The 23,682-nt window shown below is 41.1% G+C and overlaps 1 protein-coding gene across 3 annotated transcripts; it reads left to right on the plus strand.

The window, feature by feature from the left end:
- Positions 1–3,498: 3,498 nt before the first annotated feature.
- LOC123697256 (potassium voltage-gated channel protein eag) lies at positions 3,499–21,695 on the plus strand. 3 transcript variants are annotated; one of them, XM_045643709.1, is made up of 15 exons: positions 3,499–3,915; positions 5,722–5,950; positions 7,250–7,370; positions 8,222–8,334; positions 8,682–8,813; positions 8,896–9,005; positions 10,006–10,401; positions 11,017–11,440; positions 12,374–12,573; positions 13,207–13,459; positions 14,434–14,645; positions 15,520–15,990; positions 18,207–18,497; positions 18,686–18,952; positions 19,503–21,695. In XM_045643709.1, exons 2-15 carry the CDS (start codon positions 5,872–5,874, stop codon positions 19,638–19,640), a joined length of 3,207 nt encoding a protein of 1,068 aa, XP_045499665.1. In that variant the 5' UTR covers positions 3,499–3,915; positions 5,722–5,871; the 3' UTR covers positions 19,641–21,695. The 3 variants fall into 3 exon arrangements, with proteins under 3 accessions (XP_045499665.1, XP_045499664.1, XP_045499666.1); XM_045643708.1 differs by having other exon boundaries at positions 5,825–5,950; XM_045643710.1 differs by having other exon boundaries at positions 5,825–5,950; positions 7,253–7,370.
- Positions 21,696–23,682: the final 1,987 nt, after the last annotated feature.

Below are 23,682 nucleotides of genomic sequence, written 5' to 3' on the forward strand. Positions count from 1 at the left end.
GAATTATCAAATTAATGCTAATATATATGTGTAAAATAAGAGATCGATAACCTATAAAATTATATTGCATTACATACATGAATAGGTATAAATACAGTTCTTATAATAACAGTTTTGTAACTTAAATAATAGCTCTGTGCTCAGAATGGTAGATCTGTCACCAAATAAATCGATTATCGATCCCTGACTGCGACTCCTTTTTATTTGCTATTTTATCACCAATACAGTAGTAACATTTTATTTCGTTCAGATATTTAATTAATAGTATTCGTTACCAATTTAATACATCAATTTATAATTTTAATGAAAAAATGATCAAAGGGGCGGAGACAAATTGGCGCGCTTTAAAAATTGACATGTGCAAACATATTATCCGATTAGCCATACGCTTAAAGCCGGCCAACCCCCCACCAGAAGCAAAAAATGTGCTTATCGGCCAGAAAAGAAAAAGGGGGCGCCCTTTGAAATCCAAACCAGCGCTGATTATTCATTGATTACTGTTTTTTAACAATAAATATTGATTATTTAACTTTAATTAAGTGTTTTATCTACAACTAGCGGTCCGCCCCGGCTTCGCCCGTGGTACATAGTTACGTTTTCTCTACATAAGAACCATCCTCGTACTTCAAGGAATATAATAAAAAAAGAATTATCGAAATCGGTTCAGCCGTTCTCGAGTTATGGAATTACAACGAAAAGTGGCATTGATTTTTATATATTAGATTATGCTAACCATTAGCCAGCTATTAAACCAGAGCTGATTATTCAGTGGTTATTATTTTTAAGAATAAATATTGATTATTTTAACTTTTAGTAACATTATATGATTTATTGGTGATCTCTTTAAATTAGTTTGCTTAAATACTTATTAGGACACACCTATTATAATACATACAAAAACATTTATTTGGTACTAGACCTTATATCTCAGGATTTTAGGTGATTTATTGTGGAACTGATTTTGCATTGTTTGGTGACTACATTTTGGTGACAGATCTACTATTTTGAGGACAAACCCTATTATTTAAGAAACACAAAACTAATTAAATTGGTGATAGCTTAAATGATACCCAAAAAATATCAGCCAACTGTTAAAGTTTGTTACGATTGCAGCGCAACACTATCTAGACAAGTCAATAAATCAAAGCTGACCTAAAACAAAATGTTTAGGTTAGTTTTGTTCGCTGAGGTGGTTCACGTTTTGTAATGTCGATCAGTGTATTTAAGCTGCGACTTATTGCGGTGCGTACGTCGAACGAGCGAATGCTCATTCTGACCCCACCGTGTACAAATCTTTAAGTGTAAACAGGTGTAGAGCGTTCTTTCGTTGTTCTTAGTGCGTTCGAAAAGATTCTATGCAACGTTCTAATACTGAACAACACTGAATACCAGTTTTCGTTTACACTAAAGGATAACGAAAGAATGCTCTTGCTCTAGCTCTAACTCAATGTTCGTTTGATGTAAATGCACCGTTACATTCATATGATGAATGTGAACACTTCCTTTTTTATATCCCGATGGAATTTTTGTAATGTTTGTAAACGGAAATGTCATCTAAAATAATAAAACCAAATTTTCGAAATTGTTAACTTGAAATTACCCTTATAAAAATAAAGTTTAAAATTATTTTAAGCGTAGGTATATTTTGATAAAAAAAAATAAATTACGATAAAAACATAACGAAATTGTTTTTTCTTTGGGTACATATTTTTAGCATTTATTGTTTATTTCATTCATTTCATAGAATGCTTTTGAAAAATCAGCACACACGTGGCGTCTATCTGCAGGCCATCATCTACAGCATTCAAAGGAAAGTCCATATAAAGTATGAGGTTAGTCCACTCTACGCCCCCGAAAGAAGTCATGTTGATGTTGTGATATATAGCGAGATGATTGATTTGTGACTACATATTTATAAAAAAATTGGAAACATCAATAGAAGGTTCATCAGAGCGCGATGCACCATTCAAAGACGATGCGTCACTGCCGCTGTCATTGATTACAAAAACGGAATGAAAGCGAGTATCGCAATAGATAGCAAATAGTTGATGACTGTTCGTTACACCTTATGTAGGCAGGAGTGGGTTTATAAGCCCAAAATTATTGAGGATTTGATCTAATGTTGTTTTCGGAAGATTTTAAGATTGGTCGTTTTTATGATGAAATTCGGTATTTTCTTTTCACAGAATTGCAGTAATATAAACTCCTAATAATCACGGCGACCACCGTATGTTTTCTGTCGAGAATGTATGTTTAATTTTTCACTAATGACGCGGAAATGGGATCGATGGATCGTTTACGAACACCTAGGTACTCTTAGAGCATTAAACCAACTAAACTTCTACTCTTAAGAACATGTTGTTCAGTTTATATTAAAAACCACCAGGCACTGTACAATGTAGTTACATACAGTGAATATGTATGTAGGTAGGTAGGTATAACAAAACCACCACGCACTGTACAATGTAGTTACAGTCAGATCAGTACACTGAGATTGGTTGCAAATTTAATACGTGATATTATGAAATAATATTAGGTATATCGAAAACTTCCCCAAGTTTGCAGAACTTTTGGAATTTTTTTCACGACCATACAACAAAAAATAATTTAATTGCAATTTTAAGAATGTTCCGGACTGCGGACAAGGTTGCAAAATGAGATTTATTGTCGTCCCAATGTACCATTCACTTGACCGAAGTTTGAAAACTTTTGGAATTATTGTGAATTGATTGTCTTGACTGACTGGAGTAATCGGATTCTCTTTGAGCGTGGATGCGAGTGTAGTTTTTATCAAGTTGTAATTGTAATTGTAGATATGTGGCCGACGTAGCTGTTGGTACGACGACGTACTTTCACTTAGATAATTACCTGCTTAAAAGACAAAACTGTAAGTCTTAAGTATTAGGTTAAAATTTTTAGACCGTATACAGGGTGTCCCACTGTTGGTATACTAAGCTCAAAGGAGGTTATAGTTTTGCATACGCTGAGTTGGTAAAAAACATGATAAAATGCTCATATTAGCGAAGCGGTATACCTATGCCGGCTGCGCGAAGCTAGAGAAGAAAACATGGATTCTGAGGAAAAATTTAGCAAAACATTTTTGACGTAATTTTGTTGTTTAAGTGTTTTTTTCGTGATCAGTGTATGCAAAACTTAGAGGGCGTCGATATTGAGTAAAATTAAGAATTTGAATCATGAAAAAAAACCACTGCAGGCTCACGAACAGTAGGTACTTGGTTATATCCGACGCTAGTGACCGTGTTAATCGCTCTAAGTGCATTATTTGTCACGGTATGGTTTCGGTGCGATCAAAGCTGAGGTGACGATGCGGGTCGCGACAAACTGTCAAATAGCGAAACTCGATATGAAATTCGCAAACGTAAGTGACGAATCAGTGGCGCCCAAGTAGCGGGCGCGCGTGCGCGTTGCGGGGGCCGGGGCGGGGTGCGCGGGGGGGGCGGGGCGGCGCGCGGCGGCGGCGGCATTCGCGCAGCGAGCGCCCGCAGCGAACCGCGCTGCGCCCCGCACGGCCGTGATGCGAGCAGCGCGCCCGAGCCGTCCGCGCCGCGCCACCGCCTCCTCCGGCCGGCCCTCGACTCTGTCCCGCGTTCGAGCTCTTGCGAACTTCGACCGAGTCCCGGAGCAGCTGCAGCGCCGCAGCGGTAACGCGGAGAGTGTGGGAGTGCAGAGCGAGCGTCGACGGCGAGTCTCACGTAAACACTATCGATCGACGACTCCGGTGCACGTTGAATCATGAAAACATATTCGTTTCCGGCCGCGCCAGGACCCAGTGCGTGCCGCGAGCCACTCGATCGATTCGAGTCCTCAGCCCTCGAGTGCGGCTGTGAGCGAGCCGAGTTCTATACGTCGTCTCTGTGCGATCTGCGAACCGATTCATGTGCCTAATTAAGTTACGTAAGTGATAGCTGACAGTGGTTCCCTGTCGCGTTAAAAGTAAACAAAAATAAACTTATTATAGGATCTATTTTATTACATCACCCAATAACCAACCATCTCCTCTTCGTCACCCTTTATTTAGGACATCTTGAGACTAAGAACTTAATTATTGTATCTTCGAGGTACCCTTACAAAAGGAGTGTGGGGTACATATTGGCTAGCTACATGACACATTTTATGCTAACTAGAGCTTAGTTCCCTTTTTTATAATGATAAACACAAAATATAATAATATTGCTTATAACTGATACTATACAGACTCTAGGATGCTATATACATATAAGTATAAATACATAGCGTAGCGTTTTATAAATTATACCTGTAACCTATGTGTTGCATATGATTTTGCCGCATTGAGGTTAATTAACTCTTTTATTTTCTCATCACATAAAATTTGTTACGAATGGTGATATTAGTCAAGTCATTTGGCAAAATGCCATTTGGGTCCTAATTTGCCTGACTAAATAATATACCTACTTCATGTCCAATCGGTCATAATATGACCTAACTACTTAATTATTCATAATTGAGTATTTGAATAAAAATTTGTTTTGTGCTAAATGGAAAGATTATACATATATATTAGTTTTATAACAAAACTATTTTTTTAATTTTTTTTTGCAATAATTCAAAAGTTATCTAACTATACATATAATAAATCTGTAGAAGGGTCAATTCTGTACATTGAAAATATTGAAAAAATAAATAGCAGGGGGTGTTACTGGATCGATACCAAGCCCAAATATGTGATTAAAAAAATTTTTGTCTGTCTGTCTGTCTGTATGTTCAGGCATCACGTGAAAACTAAAGGTTCGATTTCGATGAAACTTGGTATAATTATACCTTATTATCCTGGGCATAAAATAGGATACTTTTTATCCCGGAAAAATACGTATAAAAAAAATCTTAATTTTTCTTAATTTTTCCGCGCTGACGGAGTCGCGGGCGGAAGCTAGTTTCAAAATAAAAATTAGTCTTTGAATCCAGTACCGAAAACACACCGACAACTCCCGAAGCGTCACCCGGACGCGTGTGACGTCATAATGTTAGTTTTCACACATTGCAGTTGATACAAAAACGTATACAACTATAACATTTTGACGTCACATCTATGGTGACCAGCCATGGCGCGTTTATAGTCACGTGATTTTTATTTAAATTTCATCAATTTTTAATTGCTTATAATTACTTAATAATTGAAAAACATTTTTTTTGAGTTTTTTGCATTAAATATCAATATTATTAATAATAAAGTTTTAAAATACATGCAAAAAATCCAATAATTTTTTTTTATTCAAATACTCAATTATAAGACTAATGAATAAGTGCTCACTTAATTAAATAGGTAGGTACGGTTCTTCTTTGTATCCCAAGAATGTTATAGGTTTAACTGATTAATAATTTATCTGATTAACCTCATATAAACACAAAATAGTGCATTGATAAATAGCCATCCATGATCACCTCTTGTGAAGTTGCGAGGCTGTTGTTGAGGCGCGCTGTAGCCTGTAGCGCCACTTCACTGGAGGGCCTTTATACTTCGAAACACATCTGAAGCTGCCGAGATCAATGCTCTTTTAAGGTCTACTTAGTTTACCTCTTTTGTTTCGTTTACTATTATAATGTCTTGTAGTTTTTAAAGGATTAATAAAGAATTAGGAAATACTTAATACAAACAAGGAAATGAATGAGTACCTAAATAAGTTCAGCCACATATTGTAAATACAAAATATTTTACTTTATTTTTGTAATTCAACTCGACAGCTCCTCTGGAGCAAGTATTTGCGTGCGCTCGGGTTCGATCAAATCTGTAGCCAAAGCTGGTGCGGCTAGTTGGAACCGACTGACGAGACACGTGGTGCCGCAGGATGCCCGCCGCGCGACTCGACTGACGGCTGGCTGCAGTGAGGCGGCATGCCGGGCGGCCGCCGGGGGCTCGTGGCCCCTCAGAACACCTTCCTCGAGAACATCATCCGCCGCTCCTCTTCTCAGCGTCAGTATCCACCTTCCTAATTTATTATCGCGTATTAGTATTAGTGCACTCGTCACTTGGTTTAGATACCTTATTAATTGAAAATCATGTATCTACTACTTTACTAAAAATAGCTAAGTATATACTACTTTACTAAAATTAAAAATATGTTACGGGCGACGTAATTAACTGGGCTTTATTAATAAGGACTGCCCATTATTAATTGTTTCCGACGGCTGTCGTGGTCCATATAATAAGTAAGTGTTTGAGATAGCTTGAATTTATCACTTGGACCGGGCAGTATGAATAATTCCCTACTTGCAGCCGGTCAATGTGATAAATTGGACCGCGACTGATGCGACGGAGCCCCGCGGGGCTCCTAATTCTAGGTGGTTAAAAAAATAGTAACCTAACCTAACTCACCCCAACCAACTTATCCAAACCAACGACTATAAAAGCACTTCAGTTCAATGTAAAGAAATACTTAAGTACTTTGGTCAAAATAGGATGGGCTTTATTTAATGACCGCGAAAAGTGATTAATCATGTTATTTTAATCCCTCTATAAGCTTTATTTGTATCGATGTAAAAGCAACACAAACAATATTATATGTTCAACAGATAATAAGAAAAATATATCTCAAATTAAGTAGGTTCATTAAACGCACTAAATCAGTTATGAGAAATAGATTTTCATTAAAAAATGTAGCACAATTGCAAATTAAAAATAATAGCCTTTTGAAAGAGTTAGATAGATATCATAGGGACTTAGAACATTATAAAATGATGTATGAGGTAGAAACTACAGAACTTAAGGAGAAAATAGACTCATTAAATGATACATTATATTTTTAATTATTTGATAATTATTTTACATATATAGGAGTCGCTATAGCAAAGATTTAAGCGGATTTGGATATGCGAGATATCGATTTCGAGATTCCCTCCGGGAACATACTTTACCTACTCATTCATAAAACGTGTCTGAAAACTCGTGTCGAAACGTTACGCAATAGTTAATGCATTTGTTGTTACATGGGGTGACATGGGTTACATTGGTCGAGTGGATGAATCATCCTCTAATACTGCATCGATGCAACAACGACCTTCGGCTCGGAACAGGTTGCCCTATGTTACAAATTACAATATTGTTTCAAGATAGCTTTATAGTTTATACGAGCGTTAGCCTTTTTGTAAAATTTGGAAAGGAGAACATAGTTAGGTAGTAAACTTAGCTACAATTTTGGCGGCAAGCACAATTCGTAGGTATATGAAATAATAAAAGCGGGACACGTGACAAAGCTCGGTTGTCTGTCAACAGCAGACAGCAGCTTCCTGCTCGCCAACGCGCAGATCGTGGACTACCCCATCGTGTACTGCAACGAGACCTTCTGCAAGATGAGCGGCTACAACCGCGCCGAGGTCATGCAGAAATCTTGCAGGTACGTCCGTTATTTCGTACCGAGTACGCTACCTACAGACATACATCCATCAAAAAAAATTCATCACACTAAAATATTTAAATACTAGCTGTGCCCCGCGTTTTTACCCGTACTGCTCAGCTCCTGTTGGTCTTAGGGTGATGATATATAGGTAATATTATAGCATATATCCTTCCTCGATAAATGGCTATCTAGCACCAAAAGAATTTTTGAAATCGGACCAGTAGTTCCTGAGAAGAGAGATTAGCGCGTTCTAACAAACAAACTCTTCAGCTTTATTATATCTATTAGTATATAGATTTATACATAATATTATAGTAGGTATATTTAAATTATATTATAGCCATATCATGAATTACCGGTTGTGATCACACGAAAATATCAAATATCGTTCAATAAGCCTTTACCGTTTTTGAGCGTAAGTCGTAACATAGGTACCTACATGTTAGTAAGTGCTAATTGAACTATGTTGTAAAAAACTGTGATTTAGAATAATATTATTATTTTATAGCATACAGTTAACTGTTAAATTCGTTTGATTTCTGTGTATTTAGGTACCTACTACCTACATAGTACATTGTCAAAAATGGGCCTTCTTCAATATTTTCAAAATAAAACGCGTAAAGAAATACGTAGGTATTTTAATCCTCAAGCAAATAATTTAGTCAAATAATATTATAACGTCAATTGTAGATAATATATTATGTAATATGGCTGATGTAATAAACTTCGCTTCTCATATATCTCTCTCTCTCTCTCTCTCTATAGGGTCTCAACAAGCGAAAGCGTGTGTTTTTTTATCTTGAAGTCAACTAAAAGGAATCATTGATTTATCAAAAATTGGTCCGCAGATGCACGTGGATGTACGGCGAGCTGACGGAGAAGGAGGCGGTGGAGCGCGTGGACCGCGCACTGGACCACCACCTCACCGACCAGTTCGAGATTCTGCTCTACAAAAAGAACCGTAACCGACAGTGCCTTTTTTCATATCGAAAATTTTAAATATTTGACAACGTACAACTTTCGAATTTGTTAAATGTTAACATTTGGTGAAATTGTTCGTTTTAATTACTTACGTGTCGTCATAAAACGTAACGTGTACGAGCGACCGGCGCACCGTAACGGGATATCCGGGTACTCTCGAGGGGATATATGTTTTGTTTTACCCGAGCCGTTTTATTCGTTTCGTACGAGCTCTTATAGGTAATTATTATATTTAACCGCACTATAAGAAGAAAAAAATCCATAAACAAACATTTACACCAGAGAGTACACTAGGAATGGCGTCAATTCAAATCTGGTTCGCTTCAGGGACGCCGCTGTGGCTGCTGGTGCACGTGGCGCCCATCCGCAACGAGCGCGAGCTGGTGGTGCTGTTCCTGCTCACGTTCCGCGACATCACGGCGCTCAAGCAGCCCATCGACGCGGACGACCCCAAGGGAGGTGGGTACCGGGTACTACCGGGTGTCCCGCCCGCCCCGCCCGCCCCGCAGCGCGGCCTCACTGAGCGTGCCTTGTGTCGCAGGTCTGTCCAAGTTCGCGAAGCTGGCGCGGTCGGTGACGCGCTCGCGCTCCGTGCTGGTGTCGGCGCTGCCCGCGCTCAAGGAGCCGGCGCGCCAGAGCCACCTCGCGCATGTCAGTACCTCCGCACCGCATGTACACACGCCCTTCTGTCGCTCGCGCCGCGCCCGCCGCCCGCCCGTCGCCGCACCGCACCGCCCCGCACCGCACCGCACCGCACCGCACCGCCCCGCACCGCACCGCACCGCGCGCGGGCGGCGGCTTATTCAGCGGGACCGAACATCGCTAGATGGATCTTATTTCGTTGTCAATAATTCGTTGCACCTGCACATATTTTGTAGTGATGTAATTCAGACAGAACGTTTAGTTATACCTACCTTGTTGTACGTCGTAAACTATACCAGTCGGTTGCAAAAAAGTGACACATATACCGGGTCCAGCTATGTACGATCCTTGCTAGTTTAAGTTCATAGATTATTCTAAAAAAATAAAAATATTAAGGAGAAGTTAGGTATCGTTAGCGGCTAGTGACACTACAGCACTCTAAACGCAATTCTTCCTAAGCTTCCAGATAGCGCACCCTGCTCTTCAGAAACTCTAATAGCACTCTGTACTTATACTTTTCATTTGTAACTCAATAATAATTGTTGTCTGACGTGACGTGGCTCTAAAACATCGACCGCCAATAATCGTGAGTATTCTCTTCATAATATACCTGAGCACAATTTTCTTCAGCTTTAATCTAAACACACAATCAATTATCACGTTTACTGCTCTTTTCTATTCACTTATTCACAGCAGATTCATTATTTTACCAAATTTTTATTACAATATCATAACGCTATTATTTTTAGGCACCGTAATGGACTCGTGCACCGGATATTAGTAAACAAATGTAATAAGTAATAACACTAGCGAGAACAACAAACGATATCGTTAAAGCTGTGCGCTAAAAAGAGCGATACGAATAATAAAGTAGATAATATGATAATTCGTCCAAATAAATTTTAAGAATCTATCGAGCCTCAATTAGATCTGTTGCGACAGACAAAGGACGAGTCTTTTGAACGCACAGTTTTATTGAGATATCTGGAAGCACCCTCGCGTGCCGCAGGTGATGTCGCTGTCGGGCGACGTGCTGCCGCAGTACCGGCAGGAGGCGCCGAAGACGCCGCCGCACATCCTGCTGCACTACTGCGCCTTCAAGGCCATCTGGGACTGGATCATCCTGTGCCTCACCTTCTACACGGCCATCATGGTGCCGTACAACGTGGCCTTCAAGAACAAGACGAGCGAGGACGTGTCGCTGCTCGTCATCGACTCGATCGTGGACGTGGTGTTCTTCATCGACATCGTGCTCAACTTCCACACGACGTTCGTGGGGCCCGGCGGCGAGGTGGTCAGCGACCCCAAAGTGATCCGCAAGAACTACTTCAAGTCCTGGTTCCTGATCGACCTCCTCTCTTGTCTGCCTTACGACGTCTTCAACGCCTTCGACCACGACGAAGACGTGAGTGTTTCGTTTTCATTATTTACGAGCAGTGGACACACTTTTATTAAATTCTAGGGATGGACTGTAGAGGGAGAACTGCCTTTATTCTCGATAAAAGCTTAAAAAGTTTTTATCTTTTTATCATATAAAAAATATGAGTGCTTATAAAACCCCTAATTATTTTCTGTTTGATACTGAAATGTTTTCGATTGTGTATGACCATGAATTAACTTATACCTATATCTTTTGAACAGGGTGTAAAATGCAAAATGAATAGCGATGAAAAATTATCATGACATAGATTAAAGTCGGTGCCAAGCACTAAGCACTTAGTATTAAGGCCGTGCACCGACATCAAACATCAAATATTTAGTAAATAGCACATCTAAATAATATGCAGTAATTAAAAATATCAATTCTTAATTAATTATTTTTTACTTTTCCTTTTTTGAAGTTGGGTTTTCTTTTTGTTATTTTTATCACTAGTAACACTTAAAATTGTATTCATACTTTACAATATCGATTCAGCTTTTCTAAGCCGGGACTGAGTCCGCCACTGAACCGCCGCTGATTGAAGTATGAAAAATAAGACAAAAAGCGTTAATTAGTCGGTCGCGGGCGGCGGGGTTGCAGGGCATCGGCAGCCTGTTCAGCGCGCTGAAGGTGGTGCGGCTGCTGCGCCTGGGCCGCGTGGTGCGCAAGCTGGACCGCTACCTGGAGTACGGCGCCGCCATGCTCATCCTGCTGCTGTGCTTCTACATGCTGGTGGCCCACTGGCTGGCGTGCGTGTGGTACAGCATCGGCCGCTCCGACGCCGACTCGGGCCTGCAGTACTCGTGGCTGTGGAAGCTGGCCAACGTGACGCAGAGCCCGTACTCGTACGTGTGGTCCAACGAGTCGGACGGGCCCGAACTGGTGAACGGGCCCTCGCGCAAGACCATGTACGTTACCGCGCTCTACTTCACCATGACGTGCATGACCTCCGTGGGCTTCGGCAACGTCGCCGCCGAGACCGATAACGAGAAGATCTTCACCATCTGCATGATGATCGTGGCAGGTGCCGGAATTCTTCTGTTATTAGCCGGAGCACGCCGCGACCCCCGCGCAGCTCCCCGCGGAGCTGCCTCGGGGGCCGCGCCTCCCCTCCCGCTCCCTCCCACCACCTCCCACCACCTCCCACCACCTCCCACCACCTCCCACCACCTCGCACTACCTCCCGCCCTCCTTGAAACTTCTTTAATGCGGTAGTTATTATTAATTATTATGTTGCTCACGTTACTTTAGCTAGATTATATTACGTTTTGTATTTTTTTATTTCGACGCACTATACCTACCTACTTTTCATTTTAATTTTATTTTGGAAGTTTACTTTGTCATTATTAGATAATTAATCGTTTAACTCCACCTAGACAATCGAGATTATGTAATTTTTTTATTGACTAATATAATAAAAAGCAAAAAAATTTACATAGACTAGGTTGTCTACAATTTTAAGTTCTTACCGTTTTATTTTAAATAGAATAAATTGATTCGCACCGTTTATAGTAGTGGTTTTCATTTGACGTCCCGTCAGTACTCCAGCCTCGCACCCCTCCCAAAGAGCCCCGTGCAGGCCCACGAAGCGTCGCACGCGGCGCCGAGCCCTGGCGCTCCGCCGCTCCGCACGAGCGGACCGGAGCCCGACCCGGCGGCACTGCAGTGTGCACGCTGCACTCTGCACTCTGCAGCGTGCACACTGCACCGTAACCGCCGCCCGGCGCATGAACACAAACTAAACCCAGGAGCGACAGGGACTCGCGGCGCGACTCCATCTGAGCGTAACGTCATCGTCTCGATTCACGAGTGCTCGCCTTGCATTGAGTAATTTTCGTTAGATTAGCGCAAACGATGCAAAAGTTAACGGGAACGTCGTTTTCCCCTTAACTTTTTCCTCGTCGGCCGAGCCGCGCCTCGAAGCGGAGTTAACGGAGTAGGTTTTCGCCACCGGCAGCCCTGCTGTACGCGACCATATTCGGGCACGTGACGACCATCATCCAGCAGATGACGTCGGCGACGGCCAAGTACCACGACATGCTGAACAACGTGCGCGAGTTCATGAAGCTGCACGAGGTGCCCAAGGCGCTGAGCGAGCGCGTCATGGACTACGTCGTCTCCACCTGGGCCATGACCAAGGGCCTCGACACGGATAAGGTTCGTTTTGCGTCTCTTTGGCTTATTGACATTATTTTTTTCATTCCGTCCGCTAACTTGACGTTGCGTCTGTTCAGTAGAATGGTGAAAATATAAGGATGCTAAAAAGTAATATGCCTAACTAAACTATTCGTTAAACTTAAAATTCAACAATATAAGATATAGGTGACGATACGGTCACGTCAAGGAGTAAGGCGACGATTTTGGTATCTTTGAATCTTGCCAAAGAAGCTTCACTTCTGACATGTGTGCTCGGCACACACGGTCTTTTTTAAGTTGTGTAATTGTACTGACCGATGCATTGAACGAATCGAGTTATGATAGACAGTAGGTATTATAAATAAAACACTGGTGAATTTTGATCATATTTAAAATGATTGCGACATGAATCTAAGTTAAAAGTTTCGCGATTAGCAGATCAGGGCTGTCCACTAATCCATGATTATTGCGTTCAATCGGTCACGCACATATTGAAGCGTCGTCGCCTATCGCTCCAAAAGTATTCGAGCGAGGGGCGAACACGAAAAATCGACGAGTTTCCTTTTCTAGGAACCGCACCGAAATTTCGACACGATTGTAACGATGTCACATGCGAAGGTCGAACGATATCGACCACCGATCGGGTGTGCGCAGGTGCTGAACTACTGCCCCAAGGACATGAAGGCGGACATCTGCGTGCACCTGAACCGCAAGGTGTTCAACGAGCACCCCGCGTTCCGCCTGGCGTCGGACGGCTGCCTGCGCGCGCTGGCCATGCACTTCCACATGTCGCACTCGGCGCCCGGCGACCTGCTCTACCACACGGGCGAGTCCATCGACTCGCTGTGCTTCATCGTCACCGGCAGCCTCGAGGTCATCCAGGACGACGAGGTGGTCGCCATCCTCGGTGAGCGCCTGCGCCCCGGCCCCCGTGTCGCCGCTATATACAGTGCTCCCAAACTGATGATGCGTAACTGTCGTATTCCCCGAGCCTCCGAGGATGATATCTATATATATAGAGTGGTTAAATGTATTTTCTTCATGCGCATAGTTTATTAGAATTATGAGTTTTATTGTGATTTTATGGTAAAAGAGATAAGTAACGAAATTTGTTTCGATAATTAAATGTGTTAACAGCTAAGGACACACGATTGCGAATATATATTTGTTGTATTGATTTACTCGGAAAATTCTATACTTAGAACTATTAAAGTGTCTTACTGAAGCTGGCGTAATGCTGGATGTATGGAAGGTTAAAATAAGAAAAAGTTTATATTAAAGAAAATGATTTTCAAATACTGGTTTACATTTAAATTGTATAGAAATCTAATCACTAAAATCTCAGTCCAAAGGATTTACAGAATCAGGGATTATCTCTATTTTTGATATCATAGAATGATCAGAAATTTCATTATGCTCTTATTGATTTTCACTTTCCCCACTACTATCTGCTACCTGTGTAAATAATCATTTTATCGGAAAATTTAACTTTGAAACAAAACTAAGAAGGGTATGTAACAGCAGCTCTATATAATTTCATACACAGATAATACGTGCGGTCACCACCAATAAATAAAGTCACCTATCACCTGAATTGTTTTCGATTGTGTATGACTCTGAATTGACTCCTATTTCTTTTGAACAAGGTGCAAGATGCAAGTGCATTGTTTAGGGCACTTACAATTCGGGTGTTACTGGAAATACGATAATTAGCGAAGATCTGCATGCGCATTATTAATTTTGGAGTACTGTACCTAGTTAACCTTTCATTTGAGATACTTGATGCTATACATAATATCCATAGATTGAAATGTATTTTCTGAGACGGTCGCGCACACAGTAGTGGCTCGTGTAACGCCGGCGGGCGGTTGCAACTTGCAGGCAAGGGCGACGTGTTCGGCGACTCGTTCTGGAAGGACAGCGCGGTGGGGCAGTCGGCCGCCAACGTGCGCGCGCTCACGTACTGCGACCTGCACACCATCAAGCGCGACCGCCTGCTGGAGGTGCTGGACTTCTACCAGGCCTTCGCCAACAGCTTCGCGCGCAACCTCACGCTCACCTACAACCTGCGCCATCGACTCATTTTCCGAAAGGTTATCTACTCGCGTACTTCTTTATGATCCCGTATCTGTTCTTTCGTTTTTCCGTATCGTTTATTTACCGTACGGATCGAATTATAATTACATTTTTTTTATTTGGTCCGCTAACTGGACGTTCCGTCATTTAGAAAATAGTGAAAATACAATCATAATTTTTGTGACGTTTAGTTGGACGGCCTTCTAGGAGCGAAAAATTATAAACCTACATTTGTAGCAATGACTAAAACTAACAATTAAATAATATTAAATATTGGTTAGAAGAAAGTTTTTAAACAACTTGGCAGATAGTATTATAAATAGAACACATACGGTTGATTGGAAATTTTGACCGTATTTAAAATTAAGTTAAAGATCTTACGATTATGAATACGGGTACCAATTCTATCTATAATAAATAATAAATTCATTCCACTGGTTTAACGAGCCTTTCCTCCATAGAATGGCAACCCCATCGTGTGAACTGCCCTTAATTATACAACTATGTAGTTAAGTCTACAGCCGATTTACCTCTATATTGAAAGTATGCCTACGCTTGGCTCAATAAGCATCGACCCAAGCGAAGGCAGATGATGAGGCAGCAGCCAAGTTTCTCGATTTGAAAACAAACGAAAAATTGGAAGTTTACGAGGATCATTAACCCTTCATTATACCCACAATATTTTTCATATCTAAATTCATTATATTTAGTTTATTTGATAAATATTATCATAATTATCATAACGTTACAAAGTATCGTTATAAATTTTTACTCTCGTAAGCCAACATGTCGGTCGTTCGGGTATAATATATAACCGACCCGTAATCTTAATCGTTCAGGCGACGTTTCGGAAGGGCGTCGACGTCGACAATGAACATTCGAAACCCTCAGGTGGCGGACGTGCGTCGAGAGCGAGAACTCATGGAGCGGCGGAAGCGCGAGCCGCAGCTCGAGCAGGCGCAGGACCACCTCGTGCGCAAGATATTCTCCCGCTTCCGGCGCGAGCGCAGCGTGGCGGCCGCGCCCGCGCCCGCGCGCGCCGCCCCGCTGGCGCCCGGCCCCGCCCCGCCGGCGCCCGGCCCCGCCCCGCCGGCGCCCGGCCCCGCCCCGACCGACGCCGAGCAGCCGGGCGGCGCGGGCGCGGGCGAGGCGCCGGCCGACGGGCGCGCGGCGGCGGCGCGCGGCAAGTGGGGCCGGCTGCTGGCGGGCGGCTCGCTGGACGCGGGCGAGGCGCCGCGCGCCGCCTTCAGCCGCTCGCTGAGCGCGCGGGACCGCGCCGCGCCCCCCGCCCCCGGGGGCGGGCCCGCCTTGTCGGAACCCGCGCCCGCCGCCACCACGCTCGCGCCCACGCTCTCGCTGAAAGTAATCAGCTTGCCTATTTTTTGGTATTATTTACTTATTTTAATTAGGAATAATAATATATAGCGTGCTTTTTTTTAATATTTTATTATTGTATGTGAACACTCGCATTACGAGCTTCGGTAATATTCCTAGTCGTTTGAATCGAGACACGTGACCGACGATGGTTCATAGAAACCTATAATAATAAAAAAATAGATATTCTAATTTTGCTAAATAATAATTGAATTTGTTTTAAAATACTTTATAATTTTTAGTGTTTATATAGACACTAGATTTCTGCCCGCGGCTTCGCCCGCGTTTTCAAAGGAAAACCCGCATAGTTCCCGTTCCCGTGGGATTTCCGGGATAAAACCTACCCTATGTGTTAATCCAAGTTACCTTCTATATGTGTGCTAAATTTCATTGTAATCGATTCAGTAATATTTGAGTCACACACACACACACATCCTCACAAACTTTCGTCTTTATAATAAACTAGCTTCCGCCCACGACTTTGTACGTGCATCCCCGTTTTTCCCCGTTCCCGCAAGAATTTCGGGAAATCCTTTCTTAGCGGATGCCTACGTCCTAACATCTACCTGCATGCCAAATTTCAGCCCGATACGTCCAGTGGTTTGGGCTGTGCGTTGATAGATCACTATATCAGTCACCTTTGAGTTTTATAATATACAATATATTATATTATATAGAAGTAGGATTAAAACTGCTTTTTACATTATCTCTCTGATTATTTTTTTTAATTTATCTATCAAATTAAATACTTAATAAAATAAATAATAATATTAACTTCACAATCACCTAACAACGGTTTAGAACAATATTCCGTATCCTCTCCCATCTCACGGAACCGTTGTATTAAGTTCTCTTCTGAATTATTTCTGAGAAACACGAAATATATATTATCTATAATATTATTTTTTATTGACTTATAGAAATTTTCCCCACAAAGAAAATTTTTCCCGACTTATGGATTTTTCCTTACTTATAGAAATTTTCCCGACGCATAGAAATTTTCCTAATGTATAAAAATTTTCATGGCTTATAGATTTTTCCTGACGTAAGAAATTTTCCGGACTTATAGAAATTTTCTTTTCTTATAGTAATTTTCCCGACTTATGGAATTTTTCCTGACGTATAGAAATTTTTCGGGCTTATGGAATTTTTCCTGACGTATAGAAATTTTCCGGACTTATGGAAATTTTCCTTTCTTATAGAAATTTTTCCTACTTATCGTAATTTTCCCGTAATATCCTGACGAATAGAAATTTTTCGGGCTAATGGAATTTTCTGACTTATAGAAATTTTTGCGAGAAAGAGAAATTTTCCTCACGTATAGAAATTTTCCCGACGCGTAGAAATTTTTCTGATGTATAAAAATTTTCCTGGCTTATAGAATTTTTCCTGACGTAAGAAATTTTCCGGACTTATGGAAATTTTCCTTTCTTATAGTAATTTTCCCGACTTATGGAATTTTTCCTGAAGTATAGAAATTTTTCGGGCTTATGGAATTTTTCCTGACGTATAGAATTTTTCCGGACTTATGGAAATTTTCCTTTCTTATAGAAAATTTTCCGACTTACCGTAATTTTCCTGACTTATGGATTTTTCCTGGCGTATAGAAATTTTCCTCACGTATAGAAATTTTCCTGGCTAATAAACATTCTCCTGACTTATACAAATTTTCCTTATCTATATAAATTTTCCAGCTTATACAAATTTTCCTGGCGTATATAATTTTTACTGACTTATACAAATTTTCCTTATCTATATAAATTTTCCAGATGTATAGAAATTTTCCTGGCGTATAGAAATTTTCCTTTCTTATGGAAAATTTCCAGCTTATAGAAATTTTCCTGACTTATAGAAATTTTTCCTGACTTATCGTAATTTTTCTGTCAATCGAAATTTCCCTAACTATTGTTTATAATCATTTTTCTAATCTTCCTAAAATTGGAAATTTTTACGACTGATTAAAGTACTACCACCGAATGCTAAGAGTTACACACGTACGCGGCTCGCGACGTTTTAACGTGAACTAATGCTATATGTAAATGAAAATGCTGTGACCTACAAAAAATGCTGATGATGCGCTCTGTACGGTTGCACCGTTAATGTTATGTAACCAGTTTACATGTGGCGCGGTGGAGTCGAAGACAATAAATTATTTCCTTCTTTCTTTCTTCTTTCTTACATACCATACAATGTTTCGTTTTCAGGCAGCATTCACGCGAAACCGCGCGAGTAGCGTGTTAGGAGCGGCGACGCGGCGGGAGGCCATCGACGAAGAGACCCTCGCCGCGGGCGCCACTGTCACCACCACGGCGGCCGTCAGCGCCGGCGGGCCGCCCGCCGCGCCCGCCGGCCCGCCCGCCGGCCCGCCCGCAGCGCCCGCCGCCACGCCCCCCGCGCAGGCCCCGCCCCCCGCGCCCGCCGTCTCGCCGCACGACGCCGCGCTGGCGGAGCTGCGGCGCGACGTGCGCAACGAAGTACAAAGACTACAACATAAGGTCATTTTTTATGTTTGTAATTTAAGTGATCGAAATATCTTCTTATACAAATAAAATAAAATCGTTATTGAATTAATATTAATAAATTCAAAAATCTTAATTATTTTTTAGTTTTTGAAGTCGGTTTTTTTAACAAAGTTATTGATGCCCGTCGTGTCGGTCTAACGTGATTATTATTTTTACCATAGCTAGCGAGGGTAGAAGAGCTCCTCACTTTGTTAGCGACGCGGCTCGGAGCGGACCCCAATAATGACTCGAGCCTCGACGCGTCCGCGGAGCGGACGGAACGGACGGAGCGGACAGACAGAGCGGACCGGGTGGACAGGCCGGACCGGACGGACCGAGCGGACAGGCCGGACCGCGCCGACAGACCGGACCGGGAACGGGACAGGAGCGAGCGCGGCGACCGCACGGACAGGATAGACTCGGCCGGGGCCAGGAAACGACGCTCAAAGGTTTTATTTACAATATGTGTGTTTATGTATTATATTTACCAAGTATTTGATAGTTCCTGAGTAAAATTGAACTCAGAAGCAGACTCACTCATATTGGGATTCTACATAACAATGATAATAATTATGTGGAACGGTTCCTTCCAGGGGCGCATTCAGATAGTAGATTTCGTTATTATTCATATTAGGTGACCCGATAGACGTTATCCTGTCTTAGTTATGAATACTTACTGTCAAACGAGTATCGCCTCAGCAACACGTGGTGGTTATGATGAGACTCATTCAACCCAGGCACAGATGTCGCCATATGTAAGAATCGTTTGGAGCTAACAGATATCGTGACTGCTGAATAAAATAAATATAAAATTGCGTCTATAAACTGAGATGTAACCTATCCTATCTTTTAAGTGAGATCAAAATGAAAACGGGGTGCTAATCAAATTTAAAATCGGTTCAGTAGTTTAGGAGTCCATTGCGGACAAAAAGAGTGACACTTACTTTTTATACCTAAGGAATATAGTATTTCATTGCCGACGTAACATTTTCGTTCCAGGTCCGGAGTAAAGGCGCCGCGCCTCAAGTGCCGACGCCCACCACGCCCAGCGAGTCGCCGGGCAGCCCGGGCGGGGCGGGGGGCGGGGCGGGGGCCGGGCCGGGGGGCGGGGCCGCGCGCCGCCGCGAGCTCGTGTAGCGCGCGGCGGCGGGCGAGCCGCAGTAGCGCGCCGCCCGCCGCGCCGCGCGCACGCGAGCGGAGCTGCCGCTGTCGGGCGTCTTGGACCAGTGTGTGGCGTCGGAGGGGAACCCTGCCTAGCGATACGTCCCAAAACGCCGTCGGACAGAATGCCGGACCGCTTCATTCGGCCGTTACGCGCTTTCCTGTACATACTCGCTTACGTTTAACTCGGATCGTTCCAATTCCGGCTGTATATTATAGATAATGATATAATATTAGTTGTAGAACTTAGACGGATACGACTTATGTCTAGATAATGATAATACTCAAAAATTGCCGCTAAGCGGTGATCGCTTGCATTAGTTTATTATTGTTTTAGACGACGAATGACGTTGTCGTCTGTCGATGCGGTGTGATATTATTAAAAAGGCATCCCGAGCTTAAAGCCGACTCGTACGCATACGAGAGCGAATGAAATTCACAAAAAATACTTATCAAGTACCTAGTTAGAATGTACATTAGACCACTCTGTGTAAATTGAAACTCATCGCTCTATAGCCGGTCTCGGGTCGCCGTCGTTTCGCTCGCCCTCGATTCCGACTAATATTAAGGGTAATATACAAATAATATCTCACAATACAGGGAAAAACAAATAGCTGTCGTTATAATCAGTCAATAGGTATACACTTTTTCTAATAAAAACAAAACCTACTTATTTTCTTATTTCCTATTCAAAAAATACAACGGAACGTCGGGCGAGCGAACGAGCGAACGCGAAGTTCGCCAAGGTGCCACGGTTCGGTCTGCTTCATAGTTCGTGCATTACATAGCTTCATTCTACACACAGCTGACACTTATTCAAATGTATAAATAGTATCTAAGCTGTTCGATTGATTGAATTATATTATACTATATCGTAAGTTATGATTAGTAGTTTGAAAAGCAATATTTATAATATAATGACTCACCTCCTTGTAAATTATACACGATTGACCAAGTACTTTGTTATTGCTCCAGAATTATGATAATTTACAATTACGTCTCTTTGTAAATAATACTATACTGTACCTACTGATATTAGCATATTTAATATTTTTTACTTCAGCACTGGAAGATAGGACTGGATCTGATATTACTGTTTGTTATAAATTATAATATGATTCTGATTACCGCTTACCTATATTGTACAAAAACAAAGTGATATTAACGAAATAATTTGTAGTAAAATATCGAATGAATCGTTACAAATTTTAAAGTTTATTTGGCGATATTATTATTTACGACGTTTGTAACTTTAAGTATGTTCACGATACATATCTAAGTGAAATGGCGCAATATGAACTTATGTAACGACATAATTAGGTATATCTACTAACTAGGTGCGCTTTATGCGTGTGAGGGGCGGCGCCTCTTATTTATTATTTGTTCATGTTTTTAAAGTTTAACAAACACCAGACGACGCGTCGCAAAGCCCTATACGTAATTTCATAATTAATTGGTTAATTCATTTCGTACTCTGTCGTGTAATAAATCTCATAAATATAAATATGTGCAAATGAATATAATTAGTATATTAACAACAGTAATAATGCTTTGCGTCGCGTCGCGTTTAGTGTTTAAATTTGTGAAATGGGAAGCTTAGTCACTGCATTTCGGCAAACAACCTCACCCCGATCTCCGATCACCCGCGGGCAGCAGTCACTCAGTGCAGCAGTCACTCAGTGCAGCACACGTGCACGCTCTGTGATCATCGCCATATGCCCACATAATACTTTAACACACATAATATGTTACCTGTTAATACCTCTGTTACGCCTCTAGTTTCCCAAATTCCTTGACATTTTGCAGACAGTTAAAACCTGTAGTATGTAAATGTAAACCAGCAGAAGTGAGCTTTACGATTCAAAAAGTGAGTGATTTGTGAGTTGTCAGGAGGAGTCAGTTTGCGACTCGCAGTGAAAAGCCGCCTCACACTCACGCCTGTGTATTGTCTACTGTCTACGATTCAGTGCAACTGCAACGCTAAGCCGCGACTCCTTATATTTTTATTGAAATATACTTTCAAGAATAAGTGATGTCTTTTATTTCATTATTTCCTTTTATTGTAAATAGTAAGTATTCATATGGCACTAAATAATGATTGTTTTGTCAAGTATGTATAAACACCTTAATATAAAAATTGGTATATTTGGAATAGGAATGTAAATTTAATAAATAATGTTGCGTAAATATTGCGACCCTTTTGGCTTTAATATTTTATGATTGTTGTGATTGTGGTATATATTATTCCCCGAATTACTAAAGCTTAGTGAGGATAATTCTTTATGTAAACGTGGAAACGTGGTGGATACCAAGAAGGCTAATAACTATAGACCTATCTCCAACCAACATCCAACCATTAGGTACCTACTTTGAGTAAGGTCTTTGTGAAGTTCATTTTTCACCAATTTTGTCTAGTCATTTATTTATTATTGTTATTTTGTATCATATAATCTACAGCACGCAAAACAATTAGGTTTCACAAATGTACCACAGATGCTGGGGTAGCTCGTGTCACACACATATAATATTATAGAGCGTGGGCAAACTCAAACAATGCATTGGGAATATTGTGTGAAAGCTGTGGAAATTTTCCACTTTGTATAACTATGGAGTCAAAGATTTAGAGACTCAGAGCTATCTTCAGAAATCAGAATAAGGTACCTACAGCTGAAGAGTTTGTTTGTTTGAACGCGCTAATCTCAGGAACTACTGGATTTGAAAAATTATTTCGGTGTTAGATAGCCCATATATAGAGGAAGGCTATAAAAAGAATCTATTTAAATTGAAGTGTGATTTCCGAGTGTTTGCAGTCTGGACAACAAATTAAAAACAGCACGGTTCGAGTTTTCCAAAATCAAAACCTGTTGAAATGTCGCCAATATTTTTTTCTTCTACAAATATTTGCACCGTTTTTTAACTGAGGTCATTGACTGAAGCTCCTTTTAATCCAAAAATGCTTTTATTCAATAAATGAATATTTCAAAGCTAAACTGCGCCAAAATTGGATTTTCGTGTTCTTTAGCTTTTCCAATCTCATAATAAATTATAAGGTATGTAAGTAATTAAAACTAACAAAAATAATTTATACTTACTACCTATGAACCCGTAGACAGAGAAACTAATTCTCTGTCTACGTATGAACCTATCTAAACCTACTGAATCCTAAACTAAGCCTCGATCTAACTTAACCTAAACTGTACGAAATAATAAAAAAAACCCACTTTATTATAAGTATGTATAATTCCCTTAGATTCCGGAAATTATCTAAATTGTAGGTATATTATCATTATTGTTATTGTTGTAATCTGATTATTGTAACATTTAAATGTATGTGATAGTATGATGTAATTTAAATATGATATGATTGTATTGCAATACCTAACTACCTGCATAAGGTTGCTAATATTAATATGTATTGGTATGCAATAAATTATTTGAATTTGAATTTGAAATGGGTAAAAGTAAGAGTTGTGAACCATCAACAAGAAAAATAATTTATAATTCGATCATCAAATTGTCTACAAAACGTAATAAGTAATAATTTTTTCATACGAGCCACCGTTTCTGAGATAATATGACCCTTAAAATTTGAAATTATGTCGTCACCAAGCGTGGAATGGTCAAATGAAAAAGTGTTAATGTTTTTTTATGTTTGAGGACGACGACGACGCGACGATGTATAGGTATTTCTTTTTCATTACATCTACATTAGCTGTACTAAAAATGCATAGCTCGCACGCTGCCACCGTTTCAACGTCCATTGTCTCACCAAGGCAAATGGCAAGTGAGGAGCGTTGCGATTAATTGCGCGAGTAAACTGTATAGCAGTGTGTGGGCAGAGAGGGCAACGTCGCGGCAAATAGGTAACGGCAGCGCGATGAGCAGCGCAAGAAGCATAGTAGGTATGTCTGCCGCGATAACTAAGAATGCAGTAATCGCAAAATGACGGTTTTGAGATAAACGCGGGAAAGACATTTTTACATATTTGAGGAAGATGTTTATATTTTATAGCCCTTGA

This window comes from Colias croceus, chromosome 14, assembly GCF_905220415.1.
Source record: "Colias croceus chromosome 14, ilColCroc2.1".
In the NCBI taxonomy this organism is placed as follows: Eukaryota; Metazoa; Arthropoda; class Insecta; order Lepidoptera; family Pieridae; genus Colias; species Colias croceus.

Excerpts from the sequence above, each read along its gene's own strand:
- LOC123697256 (XM_045643709.1), top strand. The coding sequence starts at position 5,872 with ATGCCGGGCGGCCGCCGGGGGCTCGTGGCCCCTCAGAACACCTTCCTC. Across the intron at positions 5,951-7,249 it reads CCGCCGCTCCTCTTCTCAGC|CAGACAGCAGCTTCCTGCTC; the intron begins GTCAGTATCCAC and ends GTCTGTCAACAG. Across the intron at positions 10,402-11,016 it reads CCTTCGACCACGACGAAGAC|GGCATCGGCAGCCTGTTCAG; the intron begins GTGAGTGTTTCG and ends GCGGGGTTGCAG.